The sequence below is a fragment of the Solanum dulcamara genome, chromosome 8 (genome assembly GCF_947179165.1).
Source record: "Solanum dulcamara chromosome 8, daSolDulc1.2, whole genome shotgun sequence".
Lineage (NCBI taxonomy): Eukaryota > Viridiplantae > Streptophyta > Magnoliopsida > Solanales > Solanaceae > Solanum > Solanum dulcamara.
In genome coordinates this window covers 63,840,922-63,852,673 of record NC_077244.1, presented here as the reverse complement: position 1 = coordinate 63,852,673, position 11,752 = coordinate 63,840,922, and the positions used below count along the sequence as shown (strand labels likewise).

The window sequence follows — 11,752 nt, the reverse complement described above, 5'->3', positions numbered from 1 at the left end:
GTGACTTTTTAAATAAAAAAATGACTTTCTCCTAATTTTTTCACTAAATATATATATAAAAAATCAAATTAAATTCTATATCTATTGTATTTACATAAAAATAATTTTTCGTGAAAGAAAATTGAGACCAACTCGTTAATCCTACCCCGTCTGTGTCCCTTGGGTCACGTGTGTAGTAGCAGAAGCTCCCATGGGAAGAGTTGCGGTCCCCATTTCACTTGATGGTTGCTAGTTTGTCTGAATATGACTCTCTTTACTTTCTGGTAAATGCGGTGGACTTCTTTTCTCTTTTACTCTCTTAGACACAGCTGTATGGTTGTTGGCTTGTTGCTCCCCATTTATTTGCTATCCATTTTTATGTACTAATCTTAAATACTCCAATACCACTTACTCCATTAACACCTCCATCACTTCTTTTTTTTTGGAATTTGGTAAGCTTTGTGCTTGTGGTTTTTCCTACTAAATATCCTTATGACAACTACATTTCTGTAGAAAAAATCCAAACTTGTGAATATGGGGTTCATTCAAGATTGTTGTAATCTCTTTCCTGTCCTGCTATAACAAAAAAAATAATCAAGAATGTAAAGGGGATGGGAATTTTTTTTTTCTTTCAAAATTGCACTTCATTAAGAGAAATTTCCTACCCCCTTTTCAGATCTGATGTTTCTTGTTGCATTTCTCCATTTTATCCTTCTTCTACCAACAACATATGCAGAATTTTCAGCAAGGCTGCTTGATTCAGTTCTTCAAGATTATGGTTTTAGGGCATTTGTTAGGCCAAGAACTGGGATTCCTTATGATGGAAATGTGCCTTTTAATTACACTGGAATCAAAGTTTCTGCACTGAGGCTAAGAAGTGGGAGTATGAGGAGAAGGGGTGTTAGCAGATATAAAGAATTTCATATCCCAATTGGTGTTTTGGAGCAACCTTATGTAGAGAGGCTTGTTTTGGTGTATCACAATTTAGCTAATTGGTCCAATTTGTATTACCCTTTACCAGGTCACATTCATTTAACACCAGTTTTGGGTGTTTTATCTTATGATGCTTCCAATTTATCGGCTATTAATTTGCCTGAGTTGGATATCAGAGCCTCAAAGAATCCCATTTTGGTCAATTTTTCTAATGTAGTAAAGCCAGTGCCTATGGGGTTGACACCTAAGTGTGTCTACTTTAACTTGGATGGTGCAGTGGAATTTGACAATATATTGAATGGGAATGTGTGTAAGACTACCAAACAAGGACATTTCTCTATAGTGGTTGAGTTCACTACTGCTGCTGAGCCAGAACCTGAACCTGCCAGTCGAGGTGGCACAGATAGTCATAAAAGTGGTGGTAGGAAAAATTGGGTAATATTTGGATCAGTTGTTGGTGGATTTGTGGCATTGGTTTTCTTGGTATTATTGATTGCTTGTCTAAACAAGTATGATAAGAAGAAAAAGATTGACAGAATGGAAGAAGCAGCAGAAAGAGGTGTACCATTGCTTATGACAAAAGTTGGGAACACAAAGGCACCAGTAGCTTCAGAGACTCGTACAAGACCCTCATTAGAGAACGAATATCTCCCATAGATTTGATTGTTTTTTTTAGTATTCATCTGGTAATCCAATGATTTTTTGCAACATTTCATTCAATTATTTCCCTTCCATTCTGTTGTACATTCTATGTACTTTGTGTTATCATCTTGATGAATATCAGTTGAGACGTTTGCTATCACACAATTGTAAATTGATCAAGTTTTTTCTACAAGAGTTTACTTGGTCTTGAAGTTCCAAATTTCAACATTGATGCTTTAAGACAAAGGACGTGACCTTCCTTAAACTAAAAATAAAAAATCAACCAAAATAATATAACTAATTAATTAAGGCATCCAAACCAGCCTAGCAAAATTAATCTAGACGCTGACTTTTGTCTAGCTGTGGCCTAAGTAGTTCTCTTTCACTTATTCTTTCTTGAGAATTTGCAGCTAGCTCAATTGTGTTCCATATTCTAACATCCATTTTCTTTAGCTCCCTCTTGAATCTTATCCATTACGTCAACCCTTCTTCAACGAGCAAAGGCCCCCAACGTAATCTTGGTTTAGTTATCCAGCAAAAAGATTTTGATCCCAATCTGATGCATTCATCAACTTATTTCTACATAATTATCTGTTTTCTAGTTCCATTTCTAGTTGGATCTGAATCAACTAGTTCAGATTCATCCGCGAAAAGTTCACTTGATTCCTTACTTCAGCAATATGCTTTCAGGGAATTGACCAGGCAAAGAACCAGAACTGGTGTTCCTTACGATGCATATGTTCCTTCTAGCTTGACGGGGATTAAAATTTCAGCCGTGATTCTTAAAACACACAGCTTAAAACGTAAAGTCTACGGCTCCTACAAAAATGTCTTTATCCCATCCGGGATCTTAGAGGAGCCTTATGTAAAGAAACTTGTTCTGGTTTACCAAAACTTGGCTAATTGGTCATCCTTTTATTACCCTTTGCCTGGTTACACTTATTTGGCACCAGTTTTCGGAATCTTGGCTTATGATGCTCATAATTTGTATGCCAAATATCTACCAGACTTGGATATACAAGCATTGGAAGATCCTATTTCCATCAAGTTTCCTTATGTGAAGCCAGTACCAGAGGGATCTTTCCCCAAATGTATTTATTTCTACTCAAATAATTTGGTCGAATTTGGTCATGTTAAGGATGGAAATATTTGTGAAACCAGAATACAAGGCCATTTTTCCATAGTTGCTGAGGTGAAAGTTGCTCCAAGTCCTTCTCCTATTGCCAATGAAACTGCTCCAAGTCCTTCTCCTAGTGCCAATGAAACTGCCCCAAGTCCTTCTCCTATACCTGGTGAAAATAATCATAAAAAGATCAACTCTAAAACGTGGACGATTTCATCAGTATTTCTATTTTTTGCTCTCACAGGAATATTGTTTGTTGTTGTAAAAAAGGTTGGATTATTGGAAATAAAACAGAGGTTGTATGATTCAGCAGCAGTTGTTCAGCCCTTGTTAGAGAAAACAGAGGTGCCATTGTCATTAGAAGCTCCAACTAGACCATTGCCGGAGAACGACTATGTTCTTTAAGTGGCAACACCAAATTTTTTGTGGCTCGCATACTTCGGTACACTTTATAAGAAATTTTTACGCTATCAATATAATTTAATCTGTTTGCATTTGTTACAAGTAATTATTTGTTGTTGTAGGTTGCTTAACTTGATAGTATAAAAAGTTGATATAAGACCGCTATTTCAACACATTTTATATACAAAAGGTTGTAAAATGGGGTGTGAATGCATAATATATATATCAATTCTGAGGTAAAATTTTGTTGTCTGTTAGTTTGATCGAGTGTTCGAGTTAATTTAGTTTGCAGTACATTGGCTCAATAAAACATGAATGCATACTTGTTGGGGGATGGAAAGTGTTATCTAAGGTCAAAGTTCAATTAGAATATTTAACTTGAATGCATTACTTCCAGAAAATACAATCAGATTCACAGCAAGACAGAGGCAATCCCTTGGGTTCTCCTTAGAAGCCTCTCAAGGAAAGGAGAGATGCATCAAAGGGTATCGACAGGAAGTGACACAATCAAAGAGAATTAGAAATTCAATAAGATCTAAAGATATCAAGAAAGGAAGTGATACCATATGCAAGGTATCGAGTGAGGAAACTGCAGAATAGTAGAGGAGAAGAAGAATAAAATAAGGGGAAGAGATGAGATGAGAGTTGAGTGAGAATTCAGAGAAACAAGAAAGGAATTTGAACTCAATACCATCTCAAATGGAAATGCAAAAATGAAAATAACGACTTGTAATACTTTCCCAAGAGGCATAAGAAGAATCTAAACCAAACCATTTGATCAAACATTGTGCCATAGGGTTGTTCCCTTTCTTGATCATCCTGCGATCCAAAATTAGTTCAGGAGTTGGACAAATCGATGACAAGAGTGTGAACAATGACCGAGGGAATGTCATTGTAAATTTAAGCTGTGAGATATGAAATGTAGGTGAATGAGCACTACATCAGGAGGAAACAATTTATAAGCTACTATACCAATCCTTTCTACAGTGGTGTAAGGGACAAATTAGCTAGAAATCAGCTTGTGGTAGGGACAAGCAGCTAGCGAGGACTGCCTTTAAGGCTGCAACATAAGTAGCCTGAGCTTGCATTCTTTGTTGGGATCTACATAAGTGGAACTTGGTGAAGTTGAGTTTGAAATCTCTCAGCAAATTGTTGGCTCAACTTTCAGCTTTTATGTGCCTCCTCAGCCATAGCATTGTCTCTGCATCAAATTTGTGCAATTCCTGCTGAGTAAGTCTTGTGATTGATCATACTTCTCGTTTGTTCACTTTCAAAATAGAATTATTCAGTTTGATAACTCAAACATTTACAATTGCAATGATTTTTTTCATCGATATAACGATTTGCTAGAGATTTTATTTCAGCGGAGATGGTGATGTTAAATTTATGTTCATTTGGCTGGCATGAAAAAGTGTGTGGCAAAGTGAAAGAAGTTTTGCCTCTCATTACTTGTAGTAGTTTTCTAATACAGAAAAGAAAGAAGCTTTAACGAAAGTTATAGTGTAAGTTTGACTGCACTTCTATTTATATACTATTTCTTGATAAATTTATCAAGCAAATGCTCCAAACCAACCAAATGATATTATATCTATGTTTATTTTAATCACAACTGGAAACCTTTTATGAGTGTTCTATGATCCGCTATCCTAATGAGTATTGTTAATTAGTACATGTTTTTTTTTCCGGAAGTTTATAAATGAAGTTGTTTAACCTTCTCTTTCATTTTCTTTATGCAGGAGCTGCGTAGCAATACTTTTGAGCATTCAAGTTTGTTCAAAATGTCTTTATCGACACAATTTACTCCCAGCAACCATATATATAGGCTTCCAAATATAAAAATATCGTATATCTACATATAATAAAAAAAATATAAGAAAGAAAATTTAATCAAAAACAGACTGCAAGAGCTTACTCTCAAGGAATATCACTAACAAACAAGCATTCAGACTCCATCTTTATCCTCATAAGAGAGTGCATATTCAGAGCAAATCATTTTATTTGATCTCATTTAGTAATGCAGAAATGTTAATATAAGTTTCTGATTCGGATCAATTCTATTTTTTTGGTTATAAAATGTGAAATATTACCATACCAAAGCAAATATTTACAACCTAAAGAGCCTCTAGTGTTCTTGGCCACCTTCTAGGAAGGGTACCTCGATTCACTAGATCTCAAGAAACAAAAATCTAATTACATAATTTCAAAAATCAACTCCTGACTCTGTGTGCTCTCTTTGTGAATTTCGACATGTATACTCTTTCACGTATTTCCTTCTGTATTTTTATGATGACGAACTCTAACTGTACATTTGTTTGCTTGAAAATTTTGTTATTCCTTGACTGCCATGTGTAGTATATCATTGCCCCAAAAACTGATGCTACTATCTTTTTTTAGAACTGTTTCCATCTTCTTCTCTTGATCCATTGGAGTGTGTTGCATACTCCTGTGCAGAGTATTGTAATCCCTAACCAGCTACTTAATCTACGTCTGACTTCTGATACCCAGCCTCATCTTGCAAAAAGATACAATTTGTGTCTCATTTTGGTCCTCTTCACATAAGCAGCATTTAGTGGTATCAATGGGAATATTCAACCGCGCTAATCTTTTCCTTGTAAGCAATCTTTCTTGGTAGGCCAACCAAACTATAATCCTCTGTTTGGGCAGAATTACTGAGTTCCACACCAACTCAGCTTCCTTGAGCCTTGGCAAAAACCCCAACATAGATAGATAGCTCTGAGAGATAGAATAGTTACCTGTTGGAGTAAGTGTATAACTTTCTCCTTGATACCAACTTGTCATCTGATTCTTCAGTGAGTTCAACTTCTTCCAGTACCAACTGCTATCTACTGGTGGAATATGATCCCAGATGTTCCCACTCGACTTCATATATATGCCATTAACCCATTTAACCCATAAGATGTCCTTTTTCCTTGCTAATTGTCGTAGTGATTTCCCCACCGAGGCTACATTCCAATTACAACATCCCTTGATGTTGAGGCCACCAAACTTCTTCGGGACACATACTTTGGTCCTCTTAACTAAAGCTAGTTTCCTTTTACCTTCAGTAGCACTCCATAAGAACTCTCTGCATCTCATGTCAATCTCCTTTAGACACTGAGGCAATATGAACATTGCCCCTCTCCCCAGAAGTTATACATTGAGAAAAGTACTGCCATGATAATTTGTAGTCTGCCAGCATAGTATGCACTCTAACTCTGCTTGTAATTTTATCCACCAGTTGTTGTTGTTCCATTTCCTTAAAGCAAGTGGCAACAGCAATTCTTATGTATATATTTATTGGTTGAAATAGTTCATCAAGGGTAAAACATTAAATCCTGCCCTGAAATTAGTGAAAGATCAGGATACAAGACATTAAATCCACCTCACTTCTTCCTTTTAAGATGGACTTATCACATGTTTTATCAAGCTTTTGGAGAAAATAAGTGTTTTAGGAGAGCAGCAAGTTTTCCTAGAAAGTGTTTATTTGAAAAACACTTTTTGAGAAAAAATTACTTGCATACACTTTTTAAAAGCTTGGTCAGACACTATTTACTGCTCAAAAACATTTTCTAATTTTTCTGGCCAAACACAAATTGTTTCTTATCAAAATTACTTTTAGAAAAAAGCACTTTTCAAAATAAACTGATTTTAGAAATTTGACTAAACATGTTAGCAGCAGGGAAACCACTATCAATATGATTAGATGGATTCTCATTCACAGTTCAAGGCCTCTCCTGAATTGCTTCTTGTTTTATGTAATAATATTGCCTTTTTTTTAGGTGGTTGAGCACCTGATGTCTCCTTTGCAAGATAGTCAAATACTACAAAACGCATTTTGAACGCGTAGTCAAAAAGAGAACGCTCAGTCAAAAAGGGAGAGGGCCTCTTGCCCTCATTTAGATCATCCCACAAAAATACAATCCAAAAGAGTAAAAACACAAGAGAGTTATACACCAAGATAAATATTGTAGTCTTTAGTAAGTTGTTTCTTTTACAAGAGAGAAGTGTTAATTGTTGTTTTCTCCTTATATTTGAGAGCAGTGTACTCCCTTATTATCATAGTAAGATCATTCTATCCCGTGGTTTTTCTCATCTATCTGTTTGAGGGGTTTCCATGTAAAATTCTCGTGTCCAATTTATTTTCATTATTTATTATCATATCAAACTTTAGTTGTAGTGCTTCCTCCCCCCAACAATGGTATCAGAGCCCTCGGTTATTCTATTTGTTTTATGCAAAGGTACTATCTGTGAATAGTAAAAATCGATGAATAATAAATTTCGGTGACGGTACAGTTTGTCACGATTATTTGCAAAAATATTCAAAAATAATCTAGAAGGGTGTGAAGTAAATAACAATGTCGAGTACAACAAAGTTTGACGTTGAGAAATTTAATAGGACTAATTTTTTATTGTGGAAAATAAAAATAAGAGCGATATTGAGAAAAGACAATTGCTTAGTTGCAATTGAAGGCAGGCCCACAGACTTTACTGATGACAGCAAATGGAATGACATAGACAACAACGCAGTTGTTGATCTACACTTGGCACTAGCTGATCAAGTGTTGTCTAGTATGATTGAAAAACGGACGGCGAAGGAAATATGAGATACTCTTACGGGATTGTCTGTGGCTAAGTCTTTGCATAATAAAATCTTTTTAAAAAAAGATTGTATACTCTTCGAATGGCAGATTCCATGTCGGTTACTGAACACATCGAAACTTTGAATACTCTATTTTCACAACTTACAACAATGGGTTGCAAAATAGAGGGGACTGAACGTGCAGAGCTTTTACTTCAAAGTCTGCCTGACTCATATGATCAACTCATCATTAACCTGACAAACAATACGGATAGTCTAGTTTTCGATGAAATTGCAGCCGCTGTCTTAGAAGAAAAAAATCGGTGCAAAAATAAGAAAGACAGACAAGCAAGTTCGCAGCAAGCTGAAGCTTTGATGATGATGAGAGGAAGATCAACGGAACGTGGCCCCAGTGGGAGTCACAATCATAGTAAATTTCAATCAAGAAGTAAGAAGAATATCAAATGTTACAACTGTGGCAAAAAAGGGCACCTCAAGAAAGATTGTCGGTTCAAGAATAAGAGTGAACACCCTAAGTCATCAAATGCTTAAGGGATTGTTGCAAGTACCTCGGATGATGGCGATATTTTATGTAGTGAAGCAATATCAAATAATGAAGGCAGAAAATGTTTCACTAATGTCTGGATCATGAATACAAGAGCAACATGGCACATGACTTTTCGGGAGAGAATGGTTCCATCAATATAATCCTATCTCAGAAGGGTCTGTGTTCATGGGAAACAATCATGCTTTGGATGTTATTGGTATTTGGTCCATCAAAATAAAAATGTATGATGGCAGGTACGCACCATCCAGGAGGTACAACATGTAAAAGACTAGAGGAAGAATTTATTGTCTTTGGAACAATTAGATGATAATGGATGTTCATATAAGACTCATGGTGGAGTCATGAAATATCAAAAGGAGCGTTTGTAGTGATGAAAGCAGAAAAAATTGTGCTTAAAGGTGAAACACACCAAGAAAGAGGAGCATCAACCGCGTCAGCAAGTTCATTTGAAGAATTAACGATGATGTGGCATCGTAAACTTGGCCATATATCAAAATGAGGTTTGAAGATTCTTGTAGAGCAAAAGCTTCTTCCAAGGCTCAAAAAGGTTTCACTACTCTTTTGTGAGCATTGTGTTACCAGTAAGCAACATAGACTGAAATTTAGCAATTCTTCTGTTAAAAGCAAGAAAATATTAGATCTGGTCAACTCTGATGTCTGGCAAGCACCGGTGGAGTCCCTAGGAGGAGGAAATATTTCATGTCATTTATCGATAATTACTCTAGGAGAAGTTTGGTGTATCTAATCAAAAGAAAGGTATATGTTTTTTCAGTTTTCAAAGAGTTCAAAGCACGGGTGGAACTTGAATATGAGAAAAATCAAGTGTTTAAGGACAGATAATGGAGAAGAATACACTGGTAATAAATTTGATAACTTATGTAAACATGAAGGTATTAAAAGGCAGTTCACGGTGGCACATACTCCATAATAAAATGGAGTAGCAGAGTGGATAAACAGAACCTTGTTGGAACGAACAAGAGCTATGTTGGCAACTACAGAGTTGAAAAAACCATTCTGGGCAAAAGCAGTCAAAACTGCCTGTTATGTAATCAATCGATCACCATCAATCGCAATTGATCTGAAAATGCCAATGAAGATGTGGATAGGAAAACCAGCTGATTATTCTCGCTTAGATATATTCGGAAGTCCTACTTATATTATGTACAACACCCAAGAAAAATCGAAGTTGGATTAAATATCCAGGGAATGCATTTTCTTAGGGTATGCTGATGGAGTCAAAGGGTATCGCTTGTAGGATCCCACTGCCCGCAAGGTGGTAATCAGCATGAATGTTGTGTTTGTTGAAAATAAGATACAAGCAAAAAAAGGTAGCATTTCAAAAGAAAAATCAGAGACTACTATAGTTGAAGTTGAAGAAATAGAAGAAGCTCCAGTTTCTTCTGAGGCAGCACCAGAGCACGATGAATAAGAGCAAGCTGAGATCAAAACTCCACAAGTTTGACAGTTAACTAGGGAGAGAAGAGAACCAACTTAGCACTCAGACTATTCTATGGAGGGCAATGTTGCATACTGTCTATTAACAGAGAATGGAGAGCCTTCAACTTTTCACGAGGCTATGAAAGGCCAAGAATCATCTTTGTGGATGGCAGAATGTGAGAAGAAATTGAAGATCTTCATAAAAATAAAACATGGGATCTTGTTCAATTGCCACAAGAAAGGAAGGCTATTGGAAACAAATGGGTCTACAAGATCAAACGCAATGGTAATGATCAAGTGGAGAAGTATCATGCAAGATTAGTGGTGAAAAGATTCGCTTAGAAAGAAGGTATAGACTTCAATGAGATATTTTCTCCGATGGTTCGACTCACAACAATTCGAGTGGTCATGGCGATGTGTGCTACATTTGACTTGTACTTAGAGTAGTTAGATGTCAAAACTGCATTTCTTCATAGAGAGCTTGAAGAAGAAATTTATATGCTCCAACCAAAAGATTTTGAAGAACAGGAAAAAGAGAACTTGATTTGCAGGTTGAACAAATCTCTATATGGTCTCAAACAGGCGCTGAGGTGTTAGTTTAAGAGATTTGATTTCTTCATTATAAGCCTTGGATACAACACGCATAGTTCAGATCCTTGTGTTTATTACAAGAGATTTGGTGATGACGATTTTATTATTTTAATATTGTATGTTGATGACATATTGGTAGCAGGCCCCAACAAAGATCGTCTCACAAATTTAAAGGCACAATTGGGTAGGGAGTTTGAAATGAAGTACTTGGGACCAACAAATAAGATTCTAGGGATGCAAATTCACCGAGATAGAAATAATAGAAAGATTTGGCTTTTTCAAAAGAACTACTTGAAGAAAATCTTGCGACGCTTCAAGATGTAAGACTGTAAGTCAATTTCTATCCTACTTTCTATTAATTTCAAGTTATCCTTAAGAATGAGTCCTATCAATGAAGCAGAGAGGATGGCGATGTCTCGAGTACCGTATGCATCAACAGTAGGAAGTTTAATGTTCATCATGGCATGTATAAGACCTGACATTGCAAAAGCAGTGGGAGTGGTTAGTCGATACATGGCTAATCGTGGTAGAGAGCATTGGAATACTGTTAAGAGGATCCTGAGATACGTCAAGGGTACCTCAGATGTTGCAATGTGTTATGGAGGAACAAACTTTACTGTTAAAAGTTATGTTGGTTCAGATTATGCAGATGATCTTGATAAAAGCAAGTCCACCACAGATTATGTGTTTACTCTTGTTGGAGGAGCTGTAAGCTGGGTTTTAAAACTGCAATCTATCGTGGCTACATCTATGACGGAAGCAGAATTTGTAGCAGCTACACAAGCTAGAAAAGAGGCAATATAGATGCAGATGTTACTAGAGGAGCTCGGGCACAAACAAGAGAAGGTTGCTCTGTTTTGTGACAGTCAGAGTGCTTTGCATCTTGCAAAGAATCCGATATTTCATTCAAGGACAACGCATACGAGTTCACTATCACTTTGTTCGTGAGAAGGTGGAAGAAGGCAGTGTGGATATTCAAAAAATTCACACTAATGACAACCTAGCAGATATGTTTACGAAGTCGATCAATAGTAACAAGTTTATATGGTATCGATCTTCTGTTGGCCTAGCAGAAACGCAACATTGTAGTAATTGAGTAGAAAAGATGGTGTGAAGATTTAATTGATTCTCAATTAAATCTTCAAGTGGGAGAATGCAAGATAGTCAAATACTACAAAACGTGTTTTGAATGCGTAGTCAAAAAAGGAGGTGCAATACGCAGATTTTACGCAGATTTTAGGTGTTTCTCGTTTCCTATAAATAGAGGGCCTCTTGCCCTCATTTAGATCATCCCATAAAAATACAATCCAAAAGAGTAAGAACACAAAGAGAGTTATACACCAAGATAAATATTGTAGTTTTAGTGAATTGTTCCTTTTACAAGAGAGAAGTGTTAATTGTTGTTTTCTCCTTGTATTTGAGAGCAATGTACTCCCATATTATCATAGTAAGATTTTTCTACCCAGTGGTTTTTTTCCTCTATCTGTTTGAGGGGTTT

The 11,752-nt window shown here is 36.3% G+C and overlaps 2 protein-coding genes across 2 annotated transcripts; both read left to right on the top strand.

Moving 5' to 3' along the window:
• The first annotated feature begins 295 nt into the window (after positions 1–295).
• Positions 296–1,719, top strand: LOC129899318 (uncharacterized). Its single transcript, XM_055974243.1, has one exon. It carries the CDS (start codon positions 661–663, stop codon positions 1,567–1,569), a length of 909 nt encoding a protein of 302 aa, XP_055830218.1. The 5' UTR covers positions 296–660; the 3' UTR covers positions 1,570–1,719.
• Positions 1,720–1,909: 190 nt separating this feature from the next.
• LOC129900905 (uncharacterized) lies at positions 1,910–4,936 on the top strand. The gene is made up of 2 exons (XM_055975988.1): positions 1,910–3,119; positions 4,816–4,936. Exon 1 carries the CDS (start codon positions 2,114–2,116, stop codon positions 3,080–3,082), a length of 969 nt encoding a protein of 322 aa, XP_055831963.1. The 5' UTR covers positions 1,910–2,113; the 3' UTR covers positions 3,083–3,119; positions 4,816–4,936.
• The last annotated feature ends 6,816 nt before the right edge of the window (positions 4,937–11,752 follow it).